The sequence below is a fragment of a genome, unplaced genomic scaffold (genome assembly GCF_019419815.1).
Source record: "Pyrus x bretschneideri cultivar Hongxiangsu unplaced genomic scaffold, Pyrus_bretschneideri_v1 Contig44, whole genome shotgun sequence".
Lineage (NCBI taxonomy): Eukaryota > Viridiplantae > Streptophyta > Magnoliopsida > Rosales > Rosaceae > Pyrus > Pyrus x bretschneideri.
Genome location: NW_025999768.1, coordinates 2,237,299 through 2,263,101, shown reverse-complemented (window position 1 = coordinate 2,263,101; position 25,803 = coordinate 2,237,299). Strand labels below are relative to the sequence as shown.

Sequence of the window (25,803 nt, the reverse complement as noted above, 5' to 3'; positions counted from 1 at the left end):
TTTTTTTTTTTTTTTTTTCAACGTCCATATTTGGTTATTCATGTCTTTCGGCTCATATGTTCGAATCTTCTTATCCATTAGTTGATAATGGCTTAAAATCTCACCTTACTCTTTGTACTCAGTTTTGTCCTGCTATACTCCCTCGACTCATCTTTTGTGTTTCACTTTACTCAATACTTTGTCAATTGAGTTGAGAGAAGCGTTAATTTCACTGACATCATGGCGGTTCTTTGATCGTTTCAGTTTGTTATCTCCGTTGAGTCACATGATTTTGACTCAAACGTCCTAGTCTTCTTATCTATTAGTCGATAATGTCTTAAAATATAACAAGTGTGTTACACATGACAGCCTGCATAATTTGACTTTTTTGTTCATCACATGCATGCATGCCTTTAATTGTCCTGGAAGAAGCTGCTTTTAAGCTAAGTTGGCATTCTCTCATGCTACTTCCCTGCATTTTTGGCTCTGCAAGCAAAGCTGTTATCCTTTGATCTTCCAGCCTCTCCTGACGATCCTAGCAAGCTCCATTATATATACAATTATTTCCCTCTCCTCTTCTGTAAGATCTGGTAGCACTTTGTTCTTCTTGTTCTCCATCGTTTTCGATCACCCGATTACCCCTTCGCCTTCTTGTTCTGAAAATGCATAGATCGTCGAGCACTGCCCGAGCCTCGGAAGAGTTCTTGGTGAACTTCTCGCCAGCGTCTCTGTCCCTGGCCTCAACTTCGCTTCTAAAAACCACAGCAGCTTCCGAAGACTTGCCGGTGTATTCCAATGGAAACTCAGACCATGCTACCAAAAAGGAAATTGGTCTGCTTCATACCCCTCCAGGAGGAGGGAATGTCATTCATCTAATTCCCTTCGTTTTGTTTCTCTGCGGTTTTATACTTTGGATTTCCTCTTATCCGCCTAAAATGTAAACTTAATTATCATGTCGTTATATGCAAAACTTAAATATGTCATCTCTTTAGCAGACACGATCATAGTCACATTAGTTAGAGCAAGTGTATGTGCTCTCCCAACGCACGTACGCACCACTCGTTTCGTTTGCTCTATACTGCAAAAGAGGTTGATAATACGGAAATAATGTAATCACTATTAGTACTCTCACATCATAAGATCATGACATTGAGACAATGATATTTGCTAGCTTTGATTTCTTGTCTTTTTTTTTTTTTTTTTAATTTTTTTTTAAAGATACCAGCTAGTGTCTTCACCACGATAATCTATTCTTCCAAGGGTCCGAAAAGACTCACAGAGGCATTCCAGCCTCCTCTAACCACCATTGTGTGATTCACGACCTCCAAGAATCGAATCTAGACATATCATGTAGAATACCAACCTAAAATTTATTCTCATCTTTGGTTTTGCCGTAAATTTATACTTAATTAACCAATTTTTGGTTGCTCCTGCTCATATATTTACAAGTCAATCAAATTTTTGGTTGCTCCTACAACTGCAAGTCTGCAAGGTTGAATGTTGGAGGCATTGGGAATTGGATGGGCTTGGTCAAGGACCAACCTCTTCCCAACCCAACCACAGGTCCACAAGGCTTCGATCTCCACCCCCCTCTAACCTACCACATTGCCCGAGCATCCATTCTACACATTGGATGAGCAAGATTGCGGTATTACAAGTCAAATCAAATATTATCATGCTTTTATATTTCTAACGTTGTATTGCATTATGAAATATCTTAATGCTAGATGCATGGAAGTTATTTTCGTGCTTGGAGTCTCTTTTTAGCCATTTTCTCACCTGAGACGATATCAAAGAATGACATGGATCCATCATCCATGCAACAATACATTAATGTGTCGTAGGAGGTCATATTTGTTGTCTATAACATGAGAGATTTTTCCGTGTGCTGAGAATATGGTTCAGTACACCAAGTGTCACAATACAAGTAGTTGAATATTTTAAAAAAAAAATTCTGACCACTTGTATTATAATACTTAGTGTACCGAGCTGTATTTTCGACACACTGAAAAATTTCTCCATATATAAAGAATAAGAAATAGAAAGGTGACAGAAATTAATGATGTTGATGCCTCATTTTTGTGTGCTACAGAGAGTCTTTTGCTTGCAAGCAAACACATGAATATCAGAGAGGATTATGGAGGATGGCCAAAAGCGACGTTCCAACTTATATTAAAACTTAAAAAGCAAGAGGTTTAATAACAAACCAAAAACGTATTCAATATAAAATATTTATGAAGAAACGTATTAGCCAAGAAACTATGCACGTTTTCTACATTGCTTAAAGTAGCTTTACATAAATAGCAAACAGATAGCACAGGAATAAGCTTTCTTGGTTTTTTTTTTTTTTTTTTGGGTAAATTACACTTTCATACCTCATGTTTGGGATCTATTTTAATTCCTTGTAACATCTTCAAAACATTTCACTTTCATACCACCTTAAGTACTATTTTATTTCAAAATAAAACATCCGTTACATTTTACATCCATTGATCTGTTAAGCACTGACGTGGCTGCCAAATGTGTACCCTGTGGAAAAAAAACAATTTAAATTTTTTTTTTTTTTAAATCTTAAATCTTCTAAATATATTAATTTAAAAAAAAAAAAAAAAAAAGAAGACTGAAGTTAACCTTCCCGTCATCCCCCCAATCCCCGTTCTCCCCTCAAAACCAAAAACCCACAACAATCCCTCCCCCACCCCCCCCCCCACCCCACCCGCATCCTTCTCCCCCCCCCCCCCCCCCCCCCCGGCGCCCGCATCTCCCCCATCCGCGACCCTCTCTGCGCACCCCACCCCCAACTCGCGACCCCCTCCCTCCGCACCCATTCTCTTCCCTTCTCTACACACCCCCCACTCTCCTCTACACCCCCCCCCCCCCACTTCTTAAATTCACATCCATTCCACGAACCCAGCGATGGCGAGACGGGATCTGGGTTTTTTTTTTTTTTTTTGGATTGCAGGTAGGGGATTGGGGGAAGAAGATGAAGAGAGGGGAAGAGGGGGGAAAGACGGGGGTTTTTTTTTTTTTTTTTCTTCTTCTTCTTCTTCTTCTTTCTAGGTTGTAGGGAAGAAGATGAAGATTTGGGGGGGGGGGTTTGAGAAAATTCAGGTTAAAAAAAATTATTATTTTTGCCACGTGGCAGACATTTGGCAGCCACATTAGCACTTAACAAATCAATGGATGTAAAATGTAACGGAGGTATTATTTTGAAATAAAATAGTACTTAAGGTATGAAAGTGAAATGTTTAGAAGATGTTGTAGGGAATTGAAATAGAGCCCAAACATAAGGTATGAAAGTGTAATTTACCCTTTTTTTTCTTCTAAAGAACTAGAAGGTTACTTCGCTATAATAATCTATTTTTTGGGAGTTGGGAAGTATCACAAATGAATTTTAGCCTCTCATGAGTACCATTATATGATTTACCAACGTCAGAAATCGAACTTAAGACGTATCGTATGAAATACGGGTTTGGAATCATCTCCAACCACGAGACCACCTTTAGTGGTTAAGTATTCAAATTGTTTATTGAGTCCCATAAGTAACTTTTATTGAGTCACATGAAAAATTCGTTTTACAATTTCTTTATGGTAAAACTTCGCGAAAACAATTAAGAAAAATTTGAGTCATGGTCTTTTTTTTCGTTTTTTTTTTATGAAAAATGTGATTGTTGAGTTTTTTAAATATTTTTTTTATAGATTTTAATATGGAAACTGTAAAAAATCAATAAAAAAATACTAGCAAATCCATATCACTATCATAGCTAGAATACAGTTTTGTTCGCCATAACATCTTCAAAATGTCTACTTGAGCCTGCAACGATGTTTGTTCATCACAGTGATCTAGGATCAGAAAGGTCTAGTAGATATAATGCTCGTCATTAATCGAATGAACTACTAATGCATAAAAATTTATAGTTCGGTTTAAACGCCACGAAAATAGTTTATATGACAATTTTTGGTAATAAAAAAAACCAATTAAAACTTGTGAATGGTTCAATTTTGATTGAAATATTATTACATATTAGGGATTAACGTGGGGATTTTATTTATTCAAAAGGGACAAACAAGGGGTAAGTGCAACTAATCTTTGTTGTATATATGCTCACCTAAAACTGAGGGGCCTGAGGGCTGAGGCCCTGAGGGTGAGAGGGCCACGGTTTCACAGTGGCTTTGGCATATCCAAACTGCCAAATATGTGGCTTGGCATGAAAATCGACTTCCTCTTTTTAAATTTAGAATGTTATGCTATTTGCCAGCTATCACAATTATTTATAGGGAGTTTTAACTAAACACTTTTGCTGTTGTTCACTTTTAACGAAAAATCACATTTTTATCTTTTTTCTGGTATTATTTACTACATCTTTATTTTTCATTTTTCATTAAAACTAAAATTTCTTTGGACTTTCCGTTAGTTTTTCCTTATTCATAAGGATGTATAATGGTTGTGTCCCTCTGTCAGAGGAATTACTTATTCTCTCATTTACGATTAACAAATTTTAACTATTGAAACATTATAATCGAAATTGTTTATTCTCTTTATCATTATCTAAAGATCATATCTGCAAAAGATCTTTCAATTTGAAGATTGTTTAATCATTCATATGCATAAAACAAACGGAATGTTCATTATGAGAATGCTACTTATTGTTAATAAAACTGTTTATTAGGTTATACACGTATGAATGACTAAACGATCTTCAAGTTGAATAATTTTTACAGATATAATTTTTAGATGATAACAAACAAAATGAATAGTTCTGATTATGATGTTCGGACAGTAAAAGTTCGTTAATCACATATAAGAGGATAAGTAAGTTCCCATGAAGGACACAAGCATTATCCTAAGGGATGTGATATCCACACATCTTTTTTTTACTTCTTACATATCCTTCTAATTTTCGATCGTCAGATTGAATGAATTGAAAAAAATCAACGGATATAAATTAACAAAGAATGTGTGAGAAGTAAAATGGAATATATGGATAACACACCCCTATCCTAATTATAATTTCTAAATAAACGAGGATTGGTTGTTAAAGACAATTAGGCAGGCAAATGTCACTTCATAAGCAAATTAAATACTTTTACCAGAAATTAGGCACCTTAGCTCTCCACTTAATATCTCAAATGCGTTTTACTCCGGTAGTGTAAAATAATTATGGTTATGCATTCTGATGTTGATTAAATTTTTACAGATTTTTTTTTTCACTTAACAATTTAACTCATTAACGCTATCATTTGTCAAAAAATATTTTTATATTATTAGATGTAAATTTTTGGATTTTAGGATCTAAGAGTTGTTAAAACTGAATCCCACATTGATAAGAAAAGAAATATTACTTGTGCTTATAAGTAAATTGAGCTACTCATATTATCAATTGATTTAGATTATGCCTCCCATTTTCTATTCTAAAAGTGAAAAAACCAAAGCTAAAAAAATAGTGCCGTATCGATTAGTTTATGAAAAAACCAAGCTAAAAAAATAGTGCCGTATCGATTAGTTTATGAAAACTTGACCTTTGAACGATCACCATGCAATGCATGGAAAGACATGCTACATGCAAGTATGATCGCCATGCTTTGAAGAAAAAAGTATTGAACCCCATCCATGCGGACCTTTTGACCTAATTTAGTCGTAATTCATGATTACGTTGTTTAAAATACGTAAAATAATAACATCATGTGATAGTGGTATAAGTACATCGAAAATTATTTTCTATTCCCGAATCATGTCATTTGACCTAAACCCTACATACTTGGAATACATTGTTTCGCCATGTGCTAACTTGCTATGAATATATGTTATACAATACAAATGAATTGATCTACATTTTATGTATGAAGGTTATAAGACAATGTGTGTGTTGACATGTTCTTCACAGGTTCTACTAGTCAAAACCCTCATTTTGTTAGCCACCGTTTGCAGTTCAAATTCAAAGTAAGACAACCGTCTGCTCATTATATATTTGGTCTTCCTCAACTGGTGAATGGTCCCCAAGAAAAGAAAAACCTCACGTGCCCAAAGATGCTTTTCGACTTTTTCTGTCAACAATTTCAAATTTTCAATAGGTTATCATATCATGAACATTACAAGATAGTCCAGTAGTTGAGATAAATTTTCAGTCTATATTTCACGTAGTGTGTTTTAGGTTTGATTACTATCGTTGGTACATCATACAATGGTGATCAGAAAGGTTAAAATACCTCTATGAGCCTTCTTGCTTCTTGAAAATATGGATTACCGTGACGAAGCTACCAGCTAATCCTCTATTTACAAAGAAAAAAAAAATTATCGAATCATGTTTGCTTCTGTTTTCGCATCAAGTATTTTTTTTTTTTTTTTAAATATTGACTAAGTTAGGAATATTTATATTTATTTGTCCCAATTATAGTTTTTTCGAATTTTGATCCTCGGAGTCTTATGTTCAATTTTTTTACGTACAAGCAAATTTCTCTTCTTTTTGATATTGTATAAAAGTAAAAGAAAAAAAAAGAAATTAGAGAATTCTTTCTCAACCTTTCGCAATACCAAATACCAAATATTCTCAATTTATGGAAAATATTTTCATTTAAAAAAATTATGCAACCATATATTCGATATCCAACAGAATATCTGCATATCTCAATTTGGCATACATTCTACAATAGAAGCCAACGTGACAATCCAAATCAAATAATAATGAGCTCGTGAAAATGCAATTAAATAATTTTTATTTAGAGAAATAAGTACGTTAGATAAGTTAATTAAGACAGTGTGTCTGTCATTTTGTTCCTAAGTTTAATTTCCCCTCCTTCATATTAGAGTAATTAAAATATCATTTTCGAAAAAAATGTAATATTTATTTAGTAACGATGAAAGTAAATAATATAGTCAAACTTGTAACTAATGCTGTTCCTTTTTTGCATAGCTTGAAAGTTTGACTTGAAATTACTAGTTAAACTTGTATTTGTGACTCATTTCATTACAATGTAATTTATATTCTCACATTAAATAACACAAGTAATTCGATACAAAAACGTAAATGCGAACAAGTTATAAACTCAAATTGTACGTATTTAGAATTTACACCAGGTATTTGTAGTCGAAATTTAACCCCTGTAAAATTTCCCACCTCAGCAAGCTATTCTTGGGAAGATGGCAACTTGGCATAGAAACCATGCCATATTCGTTGCTTATTAAGCTAAAATATTTGGACCTTTTAAATTCCGACAAAAATATAAAAAAATTAATTACATAAAAAACAATAAAAATTAAAACTAGCACAAAACCACCACAACAAGAAGAAGAAGAGGAAGAATCACAGAGTTCAAACTTTTTCCGATAACCAAATTTTTCTCTCTGAATTGGAGAAAAGGTCAGACAGAAACCTCTCTCTGTTTACGTTTCTCAATTCTTTAATCTCTCTCTGCATTTGTAATTTTGATTAAATTTGTTTGCTTTGCAATCTGTTTATCTCTTGTCAGTTTAATGTTCTTCTTCTGGGTGAAGAGAATGAATTGACAGAAAAAAGTTTTGATTTTGCTTATTGGGTTCAATCGTTTACCTTCCCCAAGCTGTTTGGTTGCCGAGAAAACGGTGGAAACAGGCAAAAAATAAACATTGGGTTGGTCTGTAATTTTGCTGGTTTGGTAGATGGTTTTGTGAAATTGGGTTGATGAAACTAAACCATGCAGTTGAATTTAGCTCAGTTGAGTGCTGGTTTGAGTTTTCTCATGTCTTAATGAATGAAAAGTTGGGAATCTAAAGTTTGGTGCTTTTTTAATTTTCTTGCATTTTCTCAGCAGCCAAACAGAGCATAAGTTTCGGTAGTCCGATTTGAATTTATGATCTTGTTAAATTTTTGTCCTTTAATCTTAAACCAAAGGGTTTCTGCAAGTTTTTCAATTTTTTGACTGTTGGGCTGTTTAGAAGATGCAGATCAGATAAAAATTGATTTTTAAATCTGTTTTATTTTTGTTCTTATTTGTTTGAGATTCTCTAAATATGGATGTTGCTTCAATTGTATTACGTTGTTTCGAATCATTTGATTGCCCTTGATCCTCACTCTTCCTTATGAGATGCTGAGATTAATATAATCTTATTCTGTAATTCATATTCTGTCTTGTGTCTTACGTTAGTTCTATTGCATAAAGCAGGTTTTGTAATTGGGAATTTGCATATAGCATCATGAGATTCAAACGAGGGAGCATCGTCGAAGTATTGAGCAAAAAGGAGATGCCTTCAGGCTGCTGGTGCTCTGCTAAGATAATCTGCGGTAACGGCCACAACTACACTGTCAGATATGATGGATATGAGGGTAACGCTGATAACGCCGTTGTGGAGAGGGTATCCAGAGATGCCATCAGGCCTTGCCCACCTTCACTGGAAATTTCAGGGAATTTGGTTCCTGGTGATGTCATTGAGTTTTTAGACAATTTTTCTTGGAAAATGGCAGCAATTACAAAGGTTTTGGGAAAGGAGTGCTTTTTAATCAGGCCAGTCGGATCCTCCCGGCAATACAAGGTCGGAAAATTTGAAATCCGAGTCAGACAGTTTTGGCAAGATGACAAATGGGTTGTGATTGGAAAGGTAATATCATCCTAATATATTTGCCGACGCAATTTATTTATTTGCATTTATCAGTTTTATGTGTCCAAGAGTTTTCAAGTGTTAACAGTAATGAGGACCTCAAAATGTAGTATGTATTAAGGTTAATCAGTAGTGGTACAAAATTTAAGCATCACAACGAGTTTAGGTTTTCGTTTTGAATGTTTAAAGTTGGAAATTGCCTTGGTTGTTAGAATAATACTGACAAAATTCTTCTATGTTGTTTTCATGTGCTAACTTTTTGTTTACTTGCTTGTAGGGTTTGAACAATTACGAGAATAAAAAACATGGTGAATTTTTAACTCCAAAGTTCAATCAACATTCATATCGTAAAGCTCAGAAGAACGAAACGCTGACTGCCTCCTCTCATCTGAAGAGAAGATCACCCTACCTGTGTTCTCAAGATGAAGCATATGGTGGACCTGCTGAGAAGTTTAGAGCTGTTGAAAAAGAGGGAAGGTGTCTCCGAGTAATTGCTGCGAATTTCTGTACATTTTCTGAACAGGTAGATGTTGCTTTACCAGGACGTATGCAGGGTGGAAAAGATATACGTGCTTCTCTTAACAAAAAAAGTGTATTGTCTGATGTGGATGTTGAAGGGAGGAAACCAAGTGGTGATGTTGGGCGTTTGTTTGCTGTGAACCTAAATTCGAATGATGCTGATGGTGTTACATGCTCTGTTGGTAGTTGTAGTATTGATAGCAAAGATTTCAATAAGTTGCCTCCTCCTGTTTCTGCTAGTTCTACTGAAGATTTTGATGATCAGTTTTCCGATGCCGAATCTTCTTTTCAATTGAGATACGAGGAAGGAAACTCTCTCCTTCCTGCTAAAGAAGAATTGGCAGATGAGATCCATAGGTTAGAGTTGCATGCTTACCGTTGCACGATAGGGGCATTACATGCGTCAGGACCTTTAAGTTGGGAACAAGAAGAATTGGTGACGAATCTTCGCCTTTCACTCCATATATCAAATGATGAACATTTAATGGAGCTTAGAAACTTAATTTCTGGAGATACCAGCATTCATATTAGATGACAGGAAAACCGGAACTGCGTGTTTTGATTCATATTTTTCTTTTTCTTGTAGCTGTAGAATCTCGATGAGCATTTTCATTAATGACCTCGCTCCACTGTAAGAAACAAGATGAGATGTTTTGATGTTCTTTATGTTTAGTTACAACACATAGTCCAGATTCAATGTAGTTATTATTATCCTCTTCGTTGTGGATCAATTATTCTCTTTTTGCTTTTTTCTGGGGTTGTACTGAATCCATATCAAGATCTAGAGGTTCAACATAAGCCTTACCATATGAAGTTTCTGTACTATTCGTGTAAGCATTTGGGTATTATCGATGTATATTGCAAACTGCAAGTAACGACTCTGCATGTTCTCTTATGACACATCTGCACATATAGAGTGCTGTATCCTTTCTTTATTTGTTGATTTGTGAGGCTTTGCTTTCTCTTCGATTCTCTGGTGTGAATAATATGTCCCATGATTTCATTTGTGGACAGTATTAATGCATCCACTGCGTTTTCCAGGGACAGAGTAGGAGGCTTGTCGCCTTGCTTTCAAGTCTCCAAAGATGATCTTGGGGCTTGCCAACTTTCTATCAGCCTAGACTTGAGGGCAATAGTAAGACAGCTTCTGATGCTGCTGTTCACATTAATATATCTGGTTTCTGCATTCTTCCATATCAGGCCACCCGTGAGCCTTAGATACTTGTTTTACTGGAGGAAGAAAGAAAATCTAGTGGCTGACACAGGATGACCTGAGATGTAGATGCTTGAAAGGTTTTGTTTCAAACCGCTGCCTCAGCACTTCCACTTACAGCTTACTTGACTTACTGATATCAATTTTATTCTCCATCTGCTATAGATTTATCATGTCAGCATACTACATTTCATAATCTTCGTCGTTTCTACGGTTTACTGCTTTTATTGTCTTCTGTTCTTTCTGTTTCCTGTGTCTCTGTGTCCTTTTTTGTTTATTTGGGAAAGTTTATAACTTTATTCAAGTCTGGTCGATGGTCTTTCTAAAGTAAAGTTCAGGATTTTGTAAATGTCCATAAGCATGGGAAGTTTATTTGGAAACAAAAAAAAAAAAGAATCTTGGAAGGATAGGTTAACGGCTTCTGCGGATTATGCAGAAGCCAGACGCATTATAGGAGGAGGAACTGATGATATCTAGGTATTTTTAAGTTTACGAATTAGAGTCACAGATGTCTCTGGAAGTTGTAGCTTGACAAGTTTTACATTGTAACCTCTTAAAAAGATGCGAACAATGTGTGCTACATCTTGGGGGCAATTGGAAAATTTCTTAACATGTTTCCTTTCTTGTGTACTGTAGCTGCATATTGTTCTTTGTTCAAGTAAGTTCTTGAGTACGCCATTCGCTGAATTAGCATAGGGTGGTAGACCTGATGGTATCTTATGCTGATCAGCAGGAAATGTGCGATTTATTTCTCGATATTCTACCTCAGCTTCTGATTGGGAGTGTTTTAACCCCTAATAACCAACTTTCCAAGTGTAAACAGTAAGAAGATATCCATGTCCTGATATATAGGCCATCTGACTGCCCTACAGCTCTTCAATTCTTTGTGATTATTGTTGTATTTGTTTGTATGTTTGTATCTTTGGAAGTTATTGGACAGGTTCTGTTGCATTGCATTGCACTGCATAAGCTTTAGTGACTGGATCAATTATCCATTTCGACAAGAGCGCAGAGCGATGGACACTATGCCCCAAGAAAAAGCAAATGGATAACTTCGAATAAAGCATCCACGCACGCTTTTGCTTGCCCCTGATTGACAAAAATTGTCAGCCATGTCCTTGTGCTACAAGATTTGAACTGAGGTATGCTGGAAAGGGTTAAACTGGATACGGAAGGAAGCAAAGTTATCTTTTTCTGTTAATGGTATTTAGATTGTCATTGACCTTAATTATTAGCTTTTGTCCTTGTCAAGTTTCTGTAGAAAAAAACATTACTTGTTTTCGATGTCCTTCGTGGTTTGAAAGTAAAACTCGTTTTTACAGTTTTCTATGGTTCCTGCTGCAGATGCGTTCGACACAAACTCTATATCAGCTCGGAACAAATCCGGTGTGGAAACCAAGTAGCCAACAATGAGAAGCGTTCGCTTTTGGTAAAGATTTGAGGATTGCTCAATAGTATATGCTCATAAATGTGAGATGCAAAACATTCCAGAATCTCGAGCATGTAACGATAACATAACGCCTACGCAAAATTTGATTGCCTCGGCAATTCCAAATGATTCAGCTAAGTATTGTCACCCCCTCTGGTAAGTCTGGCATTGTGTGAAAGTTCATGGCAGAAACTCATTTGTTTCTATATCAGCAGAGCATTCGCTGTTGCTGCATGCCATACCATGAGACCCTACATCGTTTGTATCTCGTGAAAATTTTAAGAGAATGTGACAGTTTTTTCTATCTTGGGATAAGGTTTTCATATCTTGTGAAGATTTATGGGAATCGATATCCTTTTCAAATATCCTAGTCTGGAGCCCACGGATTGGATCGTTCAAAGGAGAGAGAGAGATCCAGACGCTTGATTTGTGTGAAGTGGCCAGTGAAATAGAATAATAAGGGCCATAGGATTTTAAATGAGTAGTTCGGATTTTTGAATTTGCAGGCTCCGGATACAAAAACCCGGAGACGATCTCCATCCGATTTAAAGGTTCCAACTTTAGGGGTCCGAAGTTCCAAAGGCCAATTGTTTGTACATGCAAAACAGTACTGTTTTATGGGCCCTCAAGACAAAATAAAAAACAATTTAATGGGCCCAAGTTTTGGTTTTCTTGCTAAAGTAGGGTCAAGGACTTTTGGGCTTCATGTATCCAATATTTGGTTGCAAGTTGCAACCCACCATCAGAAGTCATTAAATTTTGATAAAGTGATGATTTGATGGCATGGAAGAAAATCTAGTATGCAAATGGTAGCAAAAGTTTTTGGATAAAATTAATTTTCATATTAACATTTGGACAAGGGCATTTTTGCACATCGTTACAACTCCTATTATTCATGATTGTGGAGCAAAAAATAATTGCAAAAATCATGAAGGTGATACGTGGATTTTTAGTTAAGCAAGACGAGATTACTTTCGAGGCACACTAGGAATTCTCACGCACATGCAACATACAATAACGGTTCAAAGGTGATTTTTATGGAATTTATTCGAATTCCCCTCATCAGTTCCTCATTGATTTTATTCAATAAGGTAACCTCCAAAACTTCCTATTTAATTTGGGATAATTACCATGATAATTGCAAATATTATTTCACATAATATCTTGCAATAATTCACCAAATTCCCCCATATATGGCTGGACATTCTCCACCCAAAGGACCAACCACCCTCCTATAAAGTCATTTGCTACCCACAAACTCTTAAATATATTTTTTTTTCTTCAGAATTCTAAACTTTAGCATCAGATATTCTTCAGCCAAAACCCCCGTTCATCATGGGCACGTGAGGTTTTTGGTTTTAATCAAAGGTGTTATTTTTTTGCAAGTGCATTTTCATCAAAGGATGAGATGACAGAAATTTGCATTCATAATAATTACGTGGATATCTGAACTAACTCATGTTGAAAATTTGCGGATGAGTTGTGGTTGACACTTGAATACAAACCTAGCTAGTTCATCCCAAAATGCATTTAGGCGTCTACTTCTGTTAGTGAGGATTGGGTTGATTGGCTTAAATAGTGTAACTCACTAAATTCAAGACTAGTCGCATGAAGAAGTGAAAGCTACCCCCTTCAGAAAGATGATAGAATTAGTCGGGATAATTTTCCTTTATATCTCTACTGCATTTTGTACCTTCAACTTATATTTAAAAATTATCATTCATTCTTTCTCTAATTTCGATATACTTTGAATCTATCGAGTCAATATAATCTATCTAAATTTATCTTCTCTAACAAACGCAGCCTCGAATAAAGCACAAAAAGCAAAAATATATTGCCCAGAAGGATTCGATGACTTTGAGTGGTTGGTACTTCTACGATCTTATTCACACAACCTGTTCGACTACAGTGATGACAGAAAGCTGCACTCAGCTAACCACATGGCCATCTCTAACTTTATATACGCATCCTTCATATAGTTCATATGTTGATGAAAACTTGCATTGATTCTTGTTTTGTTTCTTAATTTCTCGTCTCCTTCCTTGAGAGGCAGTAATTAGATAGAATCTTAGGAGCAAAAGGGCAACCAAACAGGTGGGTTTGTCACAAAAATGACCAACAAAATTCGAAGGTGTCATTCTTTGCAAAGACGTTTTTGGATTAACAAATGAGTGTTGCATTTATGTGGCTCCACCAAATCCTCTCCAATTGTCTCACTATCGTCTCTTCATCATTGTCAATCCCATGTGATTTTGCCTCTCCCACAAATGGAGACATAGAGGAGATGTATGTCTTATTGATAAAGACTAGAGCGCAACCAAACTTTGATAAGAGTTACTGCAACTTATTACGATCAATCCATGAGCTTAACTTATAAGTCGTTAAGTAAATAAGAAGACTTAGTTAAACCGAGCACCATGAGCAAAAAACAAAACTCAAACTATGAAGTTGCACAAACAAATTCGTTTTTGAGTTACTGCAATTTATCCCGGCTCGTGAACTTAACGTATCAACAAATGGCCTGGTTGGGGGTGCTATGTGGTTGCACCATCTTATCAGTTATCACCTTCAATTTGGACAAGAATGTTACAAGTTGTCTTTTGAATGTCCAACACAAACTTTAGTTACTTTCACCTAACATATGCAGCACTTATTAAATGTCTGGCCAACTTTTTCTTTGTGTCTCTCCATCGAGTTCTCAATGCCACTTCCTTTTGGAACAGTGAACATGCATGTGTGTGCTACTGTAAACTTGGATAGAAATTCAATCAAACAAGTATTAATGTATTTGGGCTGTCAGCAATTGTTGGGATCCGCTTAATATATATCAGATGCCATTTGTTCATCACACACATCCATTTAAAATAATTATCTCGGCATATACACATGAGTATGAGTGGCTGCAATTGAAGATAAGATAAGAGAAAATCGGGTAAGTGGATTTGGACACATGAACCAAACACGTACAAAAGCTCTGGTTAGAAGATGAGACTATAAGATGAAGCCTTAGAGCAAAAGGGGTAGATGAAGACTTAAGAAGACATGGAAAAAACTTTAAGAAAAGATATGGAGTACTTAGAACTAACGGAATACATGATGCAAAATCGAGCGCATTGAAGTTCTAAGATTTATACAACCGACTACACTTAATGAGATAAAATTTTGTTGTTGTTTGAGGCATATGTACATGCATATATGTATGTTTGTGTGTGTGTGTGTATCTGTATATATTATTTCCTATACAATTAACTAGTTAAGCCTTGTGATCCATCCCAGTGATCATATATATATATATGGTAGGTGGAGAAGAAGATCATGGGCTATGTGGAACACTGAGATATGGAATTATGTATGATATAGTATATTGAAGGAGTAAGACGTTCATACGAAATTGGCGGTGGAGGCTAGAGGAAAAGGCCATCATACAAAACAGAAATAGATAGGCCTTTGGTCTATGCCGACAAGGTCGCATTAATCAAGGGCAGACATTAGCCAGCTCAATTCCTTTGGCAGGGCTGCAAATTTGGGAGAGCATATTAAGGGAATTTTATATTAATAATTCTTTTAAATATTGATGTAATATACTATATAATGTGATTAAGGGAATTGGGAGATGTTCCTGTCACAACCATATATCTTGAGTATTTCCTAGGGATCTATAAAACCCTAGTTTTTTAATTTGGTGGAGGGGACAAAAACCAATTTAAATTCCTTATAGACGGTATACAAGTTAGGAGTTGGGACATCTTCCATGGAGATAATCAATACATATTGAAACGTATTGTGACTAATTTACATGTTAGAAGAAGAGTTTTGACGAAATTGATATACTAGAGATTAAATAAATATGCATGCATGCATAGTATAAGTAGATTATTAACACTATGTAACAGTGTGCCTGATCTCACTCAAAGTTACCTCGTTCATGATCCTGTAGGCTCGTAGCTTGACCTTCCTGTTCTCAGGGTTCAAATCAAACGGCTACTTGCACAAAAAGAAAATGGTTTGTTCAAATAACTATAACTTTACCTCAAGTTTTCCTGGAATATTGTCTGTTATATTAAATTATAAAGATGGAGAGGGAAATATTATCAAATATTATTTACAAATGCAGTTTGACCTTTTAAGATGGAGCCATCAGCCATTGGAGGAGTGTTGATATTGTCGCCTAGCAAAGGTGGCGAGACATTGCCCTAGATGTTAATGTGGGAAGCATGCTCAAGACGAAGCACAAGTGAACAAAGAAGTCTCTAAGAGATAAAAGAAAAGTTAAAGTTAAACATTCAAGATCAGGACATGGATTACTGTTAATCAGGAGAATCGTGTTACAGATTAAACAACTGGAGAAAAAAGCTAATGAAGAATCATAGGTGCGTCGTGAAACATTATATTCTTGTTTTATGTGATTGGAGCATCGTAAAGGTAATTCTCATGCCTTCTACTCACATAGAAAGAAAGCAAAGGAAGCACACTTCACCAAGATTAATAAGGTATTCACATAACGTAATAATGGTTCTTCATGCAGCACGAACTTTAAGATAATCGATAAGGAAGAATAATCAGATTGTAATCTACATAATAATGTAGTAAAATTGTACCTGAATAGAAAGTTGTCAGTTCTGTGTGCAGTCAGAGAGAGAGATGATTAATTTGTGGGGGAATGTTAGTATGCTACCGACTTTTTCGGTTCCTTTTCGGATTTTACAATGTTGAACAGTGATTGCAATGTTCATGTTCTAGTTCATCTCTGAAAAAATTCAATCATAATTGTTTAAATGTTTGATTAAAGTTGTCAAACTTTCAGTGTTTAACTGAATAACGTGATTCGTTTATTTATTAAATAACTGTTAGATGCTAAACAATTTTACGTTTAGATGATTTTGGTAGAGTTGATCTTCAAAGATTGATAATAAAAAATAAACAATTCGAATTATCATGTAACATTCTAGGATGAGATTGTTCAATTAGCAAAAGTTGCTAACATTCCTTTAATGTGTGAAGTTTAATATTATGAGCCATATATTAAGGCAATTAGGGATGAGTAATGAGATCACATGCATCTTGGCATGCTTCTCGTTGATTCCTTCAACAAAAAAGTTAAAAATTATACACCAAAACAGGTGGAGAGATTTGTTACTTGTAGCTCAAACCCACATGCTTCCATGGGGACCATCAAACCCCAAAAATTAGAGAGAGGCTACCTTCCAAGAGCATGAGAAGATCCCAAAAAGTAATACAACAAGAAAGGTTTGGTTTCTCTCAAATCTTACACGGGTTTTTCTTTAGCAATACGTAGTATTTGATCCTTCGGTGTTATTTTTTAATTAAATTAGCATGTGTGAGAGATATCCTCGGAGGTAAACAGTTGAATGGGTCTCCACCACTCCACTTCAGGTCCCAATTTTACTTGCAATTGGAGTTAGCCGGTTTCTCTTTTTTCCAAATCCATAATTTTTGCCAACCGTTCGATTGGACAAGAATCAATCCAAACCGTTGAATTGTCGCACCATGCATTGATCCGTATCACCAAAGATTTTCGATCATACTCCTCACTAAACTACAAAAGCCCGAAACCCCATAAAGGAGAATGTTTCAAAAAGGTGCATTTGCATGCTGGATTGCAGTATATTTGCTTTAAAACAATAAGTCATGCCAATTCTTCTCCTATTAGACAACTCCATCGTTAGAGCTCTCCCCCTAGGCTATTCACTATTTAATCCACCTGGTGAACAGTAACTGCCATTAATGAACAGTAATAACCTTTTGTATCTCCACTGTTACACTTCAATAGCCCTAGCAATAGGTAATAAAATATTAGTATTTTTTTTATTTATAAAATAATACAAAATAATTTTTATTGTAATTTCGGATAAGATTTTTAATTGTAATTTCAGATAATTTTAAAAAAAATTTTATTCAACAAATTAATCTCTGCAGTTGGATATAAAAAAATTTGAATTCCAACACTTCAAATTGTGCCACGTGTCACAACGGTAACTTTTCTTAATTTTAAAACTATTTTTTCTTTTATTTATTTATTTATAAACTATATTAACATCGACCGTTGATTTCAGATCGAACAGTGGATATTAAATAAGACTTTTTTTTTTTTTTTTACCGTTGAGATCGAACAGATCGTGGGAAGCCACGTGGCTTCCCAACAGTAACTGAAAAAGCAACTGTTTTTTTTTTTAAAGTGTGTCGGCGACGCGCCCCCACGCACGAGTGGGTTGCACGCGCTTGACAGAAAAAAAATAAAAAAAGGCTTGACAATAGGCTAACGTCAAGCCTGGCGTCACATCCACTCGGGCTCTTAGGCTGGCAATCTTCACAGGCCCGGAGCTCGGGCCTCCACCTCCACTCGGGCTCCTTCACGCTGGAGCTGGTCCACAGGGCCTCGGGCCCGTTTTCTCTGACCTGTCCCCCGAGCATCCACCTACGATGGAGTTGCTCTTAGTAACACACCAAAAATTACTATTACATTTATTTTGAAAATCTTAAAAAGAAAAAACAAGGATCAAGTATTTGAGCCGCTAATGTTCATCACAAAATATACGTTTTTTTTTATTTTTTATGTGTATGTAATAGGATATTGTTTACCTCTTTACATGTAAAGTGTCATCGATTCTTACTTGCAAGTCACTTTTGACATATATTGCTTGTATAAGAAGAATCGTTCATCACCAACCAAAAACGTTTATACAAATCTATTAAACTTTGATTCGTCTGTAAAAAGGAATGGTTGATTTCTTATGGCAAAACTTCTTTGTTTGTGAATAAACCTTGTTTTTTTTTTCCTAATGCTTTCTACTACCAGCTCATAGATTCAACATTGTGAATAAAATTCGTGGTACCCCAAAATGGTACTATAAAAACTTCATGCATGATTCACGTATATTTTATTACGAGAAATGCTAAAGGAACTCTTTCAAAAGTGAGACTATTCATGAACTCTCTGTCACGATATTTTATAATGTTAGTATGAGAATTAACATTAAACTGTAAGGTGACATATATAGAGTCTGTTACATCCCACATCGCTGAGATGAGTGGATCATGTAAGCTTTATATGTATATGCTCACCTCCATTTAGCATGAGGTTTTTTGGGAGCTCACTAACTTTGGGTTCCGTAGGAACTCCGAAATTAAGCAAGAAAGGGGCCAGAGCATTCCCAGGATGAGTGACCTACTAGGAAGTTCTGCTCGCGTGAGTTCCTAGAAACAAAACCGTGAGGGCGTGGTGGGGGTCCAAAGCGGACAATATCGTGCTACAGTGGAGTCGAGCCCGAGATGTGGTGGGGCCCGGACCAGGATGTGACAATTTGGTATTAGAGCCAATCCCTGGTCGGATGTGTGTCGACGAGGGAGTCAAGCCCCTAAGGGGGGTGGATTGTTACATCCCACATCACTGAGGGAAGTGAATCCTGTAAGCCTTATATGTATATACTCACCTCTATTTAGCATGAGGGCTTTTGGGAGCTCACTGGCTTCGAGTTCCGTAGGAACTCCGAAGTTAAGCGAGTTCGTGCAAGAGCAATCCTAGGATGGGTGACCCACTGGGAAGTTCTCGTGTGAGTTTCCATAAACAAAACCGTGAGGGCGTGGTGGGGGCCCATGCCAGAATGTGACAAAGTCCATGGAAAGTCGTGCTTTAAAAAAGTCCCCTTAGCATTTCTCTTTACTAGACATATTTACATTGGGTTGCTCAACTTAACAGATAGCCATTCATAATAGCATATATTATACAGCCTGCTCTAGAGTATAACCATGAAATATGCAAATCTTAGTGCATTGGTAACATACATCAGTACATTTGTTTGGGTTACAACAGCTTGTTCTCTAATCAACCGAGCTCTCTTCTCCCAAAAATCGAATTGAGTTTAAAATATACAACTCTTGAAAACCCTACTATTAATTGCCACATACATTTCCTAAAATTAATATGAACTGTAAGCAGTGGAGTCGAACTCAATGTTAAATTTTAGGTAGATGGGTCATGGGCCCACTCCAACAACACTGATATTGTCCCCACTTGGCCACCTGCTCAATTCGTCAAGTGTGGGGTTTAATACAAAAGACCTCGGTGTTAGTTAGAGTGAGGTAATTCTATTTAAAGGGCTTGTTCTCAAGCCTTCTTGCCGATGTGGGACAGAGGAATTCTAACACTCCCCGCATGTGAGACCCCATTTTATTGGTTACACATGAAGTTCCACACATCGGCAACCACATGAAGCCAAGCCGGGGGTCACCCTGTTCACAAGGGGCCAATGGGGACTCACCCATTCACGTGGCATCTCTTGGCCTACATGGAGCCAAGTCGGGGCTCACCCGTTCGTGCGGGGTCAAAGGGGACCCATCCGTTCACGTGGATGTACAGGCCCGTCCCTTGACTCTGATATCATGTTGAATTTCAGGTAGACGGATCATGGGCCCACTCCAACAACACCGATACTGTCCCCAATTGGCCACATGCTCAATTCGTCAGGTGTGGGGTTTTAATACAAAAGTCTTGGTGTTAGTTAGAATGGGGTAATTCTATTTAAAGAGCTTGTTCTCAAGCCTTCTGGCCGATGTGGGACAGAGGAATTCTAACACTTAGAATGTAAAGAACATAACAAATTTGCTTTGAGTAATATAACTACGCCCACGTTAAAAAATCACCGAATAATTCAATGTGGAAAAAGTGAAATTCTTGAAACGCAAGTAGCTAGGCAACCAATTGATGCAAAATGATATCACAAACTTTGTAGAAAAATAGAGAGCAGAATATACATTACATACAAACAAGAGAGAGAGAGAGGAAGCTAACCTACTTGTTAGCGATTCACTAATTCCTAATTAAATCCAGAGAAATAAAAATAAAAATAAAAAAAACTTACACGCGACTAGAGGGTTAATATTTTTTTCTTTTTTCCCTTTGGTGAAAAACCATGGTCATGAGGGTCAGTAAAAAGCTACGTGAAAGGAGAGGAAAGCAGATCCTGAGTTTAAGGATCAAATGATCTGAGTTGTTGAAATTTGATCAAACGGTTACAATTATTATAACTTTTAGGGGGACCCCTGTTTGTAACTCTAAAAGTTAGAATAATTGTAACCGTTGGATCAAATTTCAACGGCCCGAATCATTTGATCCTTGGGCTCAGGATCTTTAGATCCATAGAGGATCTGGGAGTGCAACATCTTTCTCTTAAGATATTATCTTTTACCTTAATTAACTTGGCTCCTAAAGTTTTAAGGAAACCCAGCATAAAAATGAAAAAGAAAACAAAATAAGGAAAATCGGCCAAATGGGTACTTCGGTCAATTCATCCGAATCATACGGCACACTCACACGCAAACGACTGGTATTGCATAGTGACAAGTAAGAGATCAAGGTCTTTGATTTCGATCTTGACCCTGATCATGTGGTGGCAGGCGTTGGAAAATGATGGGTGCACCGTATTGTGGGTGAAGTAGCATCAGGACGGTAGGTGCATGTTGATAGGTAGGGGCCAGCCTGAAAGAGAAGCGTTGAAGCATGATGGCAAGGGCTAGTTTAGCTTGCAACAATGCTAGATTCTGCCCGATGCATGTGCGGACCCCAAGCCCGAATGGAACGAACGCGACCGGATGCTTCGCGGCCCGCGCCACGCCCTCTCCGAACCGGCTCGGGTTGAACTCCTTCGCATCATTCCCCCATATGCTCTGATCGTGATGAACGGCTATGATTGGAATCAAAAGCTCGGTCCCACGTGGGACAGTGTATCCCCCGAGCTCGACTTCTGTTCTTGACCGTCGAATCGTTGCGATCGCAGGCGGGTACAAACGTAGTGATTCGTTGACGACCATATTCAACTGCACATCATATCATATCATATGTCCGTAAATAAAAGTTAGAAAATAAAGAATAAAATAACTAAAATACCCTTGTGCCTAACTTTTGCATGTGAAAATGACTATACTAGCTAGTGAATATTTTACAAAAAAACATGCAACATAAAAGCAAAAGGTGTCCATTTGTTTTTTAGCAGGAAACAAACATTGGACAAAGACAAAACATGATTTACATACACTGTTCTAAAAATCCTCGCTTAGGCCCCGTCTAGGGCTAGGCGGTTGACTACCGTCCTCATTAATGTATAGACATTTAAAAATTTAGAAAGAGCGTCTAGACCTGCTGAGGCACCCACCTAGACTGCCTAGGCACCTGACTAGCCTGCCTAGGCACCCGCTTAAGTTGCGACTCACTTGTATAGAAAATAGATAACTTTTATTTTGCATTTTTTTTTAATAAGTTGTAAGAAACTTGTTGAATACTAAAATGAACACAAATTATATACTTGTTCCTCATGTTTTCATTATGTTTCAATACTTCATAATATATATGTCATTATATTTTATAATTTATGATGTAATTATATATATTTTAAGTATAAACAGACATTTATTTACACAAAATATAACATATTTACTTAAATCTGTCTAGCTGCCTAGGCGTTAGGCCCCAGCACACCGCCCGACTAGCGTCTAACGTCTTTTAGAACTTTGTTTCCGTCCCAAAATAAAGCTTCTGATTGGCTTACCGTCTTAAGCTTTACAACGTCGTCTTTAGTGGGTATGTCACGTGATCCACACACCCTCAGCACCTCGTCACGTGCCTGTAGCTGCCACAGTGGGTGCATTGCTAGGAGAACCGTTGTCCACGTCAGCAAATTGGATGTGGTATCTTTGCCCGCAAAGAAGAAGCTCTTGCATTCTTCAACAATGTCGTTGACAGTGATATTGGAAGAAGGAGAAGAATTTGAGGCCTGAATCATAAGACCTAGTAAATCTTTCGGGCATTTTTCATGCACGTTTTCGCCCGAGTTCGAATTCTCTACCCGTCGATCGATCAGCTTCGTCAGTGACTTCCTGATTTGCTTATCCAATTTCCAAGAATTTATGTTTCGTTTTGTGGGCAAGAATCTGAAAACTCAAATGAAAGTTAACCCTTAAGTATCGCGGGTTATAAAGTATTAAGGCGAAGTTGAGCTTTTAAACAAATAAAACGCTACTTTTACTATATTTTCATACTATATCTGTACATAAACAAAACGTTACCTGTAACCAGGGATGGAAACTTTTTGAAAAGCCTCGGTAACAAACGCCATTTGTTGAGCTTGTAGCCGGAAAACGGCTTTGCCATCTTCGTAGCTGCTTCCGAACGCCGTGCGGGTAATTATATCTTCGGTTAGGTTTTGGAACCACTCGGATACTTCAATCTCGACCTCACCGGAGCTGGACATTGCTGACCATTTGTCCATCATGTCTACTATACTCGTTGCCATCACCGGTATCAACAACTGAAACCAGTAATCATTTCCATCAATAATTTTATTAGGGTTAAGTGAATATAAACAATAATTAGAGAGTTAACTAACTGTTTACCTTGAGATTCTCCATATGGAAGGTAGGGGTAATTATTTTTCTATGGCGAGCCCATTTTTCACCTTTGAGGCTTAGGAGGCCATTACCTTCGAGCTGTTTAACGAGTGGGTGAGCCTCATTTTTTTCATAAAATTCTGATTTTGAGGTAAATATTTCCCTAATTAGATCAGGATCAGCAACCGTGAGTCGAACTGTAAGTCCAAACCACACAAGAAATGTTGCACCTGCAGTAAAAATATTGGAGAAAATTAAACAAAGTAAATTAATTAGGTAGGTTAAAATTTAAGCCATAGGAGTTAGCTCAGTAGTGACGATAAGTAGGGTATTGAGTGTAGTAGTAGGCTAGGTTTAGGATTTGAAATATTTAATGTAACCTGAAAAAAAAATGTACGTTAAAATAAAATAAAATAAATATATAAAATTAATAATGGAGGAGTAGTTATAAGATGGATAGTGTAGACCCTACAAAGAGAGCAAAAACAAAGAAAATACGGAAGAAGACAACTCAAAACGAAGCTATTAACAATACAAAGCAGGAAAAGACAAGTTCATTTGGGAAACTCAAGCCTTCCAAAAAACAAAAGAAAACAAGACATAAAAACTGAAAAAGTGGTGAAAGCTTTACTCCCGCGAAAAAAGTTGAACATTTTCATCATCTTTCACTTTGAAGAATGAAAAATTATTCCATTGGGAAAGGGGAAAAAAGGAGTATGATTTTTTCCTCTTTTAATTTTATTTTTCTCCAATATTTTTATATTTAAACAGTTACGATAAGCCATGTCAATATCTAGTGTTAAGTTTTTTATAGAGAGAAAAAAAAAAAGAGAAATCGAAAGAGGAAGAGACTGGAGATAAGAGAATTTGAAAGGGAGATAATCCTACTAAAAAAAGTTCATTAACAGGACATTGTTACCATGGAGGTTTTAAAAGAAATGAAGGGGGCAAAAGCTGCGGAAAGAACAAAATCTCAACTTCAACATCAAGCATCTAAGCTCCCAAGAAGGAAAAAAAAAAAAAAAAAAAGCCTGAAAAAGGCTTAAGAAGTACCCAAAACTGAAAAGAAAGCCTTTCAAAAAAGCCAGACTCTGAGCATCACAAAACCAAGGTAAAGGAACAATCATGCATAGTAGAAGAGAGCACACACCAATAGCTACTTTAATGGTTTTCAAGGGGAAAAAAAAAAACAAGTTAAATTATTATTAACACCCTTTCATCAACTTGTTTAGAGCATTCAAACAAAAATTAACAAATATGTCAATGTAACATCCAGATATTAATGTAAAGGTTTTGAAACAAGATACTGGAACATTTTTCGTTACACCTGAGGTCCGGGTTTGAATCCCTCTACTCCAGTATTGTGTAAAAACAAGGGAAAGGATGACAAGCCAAACAATTGAAAACCCAGTTGTTGAAACTTGAAAAGACTTCAAAACAAGGAACCGAAAATGATGAGAGAGAGAGAGAGAGAGAGAGAGAGAGAGGGAAGTACCATAGGTTTTCCTCCAGTGATGGTAAAAAGGAAGAACTCTAGGGAGAATATGGTGAGAGGAGGAAGGAAGGGTTTGAGAGGAGGCCTTGATCATCATCCCAGCAAGTTCTTTGTAATTTCCAATGAAGAAACGGTAAGGAGGTCCTCTGATCCCTTGCTTCCCAAAATGTTCTTCGATTTTCCTGGGCCTCCACCAGAGAACCACCGCCATCTTCAGAGAAAAAACCAACACCATTAAAGATATGCAAACAAATTTGAGCCACGAAAAGATGAGCTCGTCCTCCATCTTAACGTTCTAATAGAACTGCTATCGTTTAACTTCCTCCTCAATGTGGAGAGTGAAGTAGCCTTTCTTTGCTTGTTTTATCTGCTTTGCTTGTGGTGCTGTTTACTTGTTATAGTGTTTCTTGGGTGGTTTACAGAAAGCAGAGAGAGAGAGAGAGAGAGAGAGAGAGAGAGAGAGAGAAAGAGAGATGGTGTTAATTTAGGAGGGAGAGAGGATATAAGCAAGTGCAAGGCCAACGGCGTAGGGGCCGCCATTGGAATTGGAGAGGGGTCAACGAGCTTTTTTGTTAGTTTCAATTTCACAATGTTACCCTTGTCTTTTTCTATTAGTATTATTGTATCCCCACCTCTTGTTTTCCACTATCAACCTTCTGTCCAACTTTTACATACGGATATATTTTTGCTCACCACCCTTAAGTGGTGATCATGTTTACCATTTTATCACCAATAGATAAGTTAAAATTTTGAGATTTGTGTCAATCCACTAGACAAATCTTAAAATTTAAACTCATATAATGATGATAAATAACATAATGAACATTATCGTCACCTAAGGATAATAAGCAAAAATATTTCCATTCTTATACTTTTCTTTGAAAAATCCTTTTTTTTTTCTTTGTTATATAGCAAGGGATGAACACTCTAATGTGAGAATGTTCCAAGCTTATAGGGATACACTTGCTTTGCTAAGTGAAAAAAATATCTTGTTTCGTTTTAGTTTAATCTTTAACTATATTATTTATTGCTCTTTCGTTATATATTCCAAATTTAAGGATTTAATTAGAAACTTTTCCTCACCTGGATCTTATGTAGGATTATCTAATGACGCATGTTTATGATCATTTGATTTTGTAACACTTAATTTTTACTGTTGGATTAAGTCTTTGATTTCAAAACTTTAGATGACAAAT

The 25,803-nt window shown here is 36.5% G+C and overlaps 2 protein-coding genes across 6 annotated transcripts; one reads left to right on the top strand and one right to left on the bottom strand.

Moving 5' to 3' along the window:
- The first annotated feature begins 7,070 nt into the window (after positions 1-7,070).
- LOC103939797 lies at positions 7,071-12,019 on the top strand. Of its 5 annotated transcripts, XM_048567321.1 has the most exons (6): positions 7,072-7,337; positions 8,119-8,551; positions 8,829-9,506; positions 9,657-9,701; positions 10,112-11,425; positions 11,628-12,019. In XM_048567321.1, the coding sequence occupies exons 2-4, from the start codon at positions 8,150-8,152 to the stop codon at positions 9,660-9,662; spliced, it is 1,086 nt and encodes a 361-aa protein (XP_048423278.1). In that variant the 5' UTR covers positions 7,072-7,337; positions 8,119-8,149; the 3' UTR covers positions 9,663-9,701; positions 10,112-11,425; positions 11,628-12,019. The 5 variants fall into 5 exon arrangements, with proteins under 5 accessions (XP_048423276.1, XP_048423278.1, XP_048423277.1 ...); XM_048567319.1 differs by lacking the exon at positions 9,657-9,701 and having other exon boundaries at positions 7,071-7,337; XM_048567320.1 differs by having other exon boundaries at positions 9,657-11,425.
- An 8,972-nt stretch (positions 12,020-20,991) lies between these two features.
- LOC103939801 (cytochrome P450 734A1) lies at positions 20,992-25,580 on the bottom strand. Its single transcript, XM_009349912.3, has 5 exons — positions 24,608-25,580; positions 23,119-23,342; positions 22,792-23,033; positions 22,275-22,656; positions 20,992-21,546 (listed from the first exon to the last, which is right to left on the bottom strand). The coding sequence occupies exons 1-5, from the start codon at positions 24,891-24,893 to the stop codon at positions 21,082-21,084; spliced, it is 1,599 nt and encodes a 532-aa protein (XP_009348187.2). The 5' UTR covers positions 24,894-25,580; the 3' UTR covers positions 20,992-21,081.
- Between the last annotated feature and the right edge of the window lie 223 nt (positions 25,581-25,803).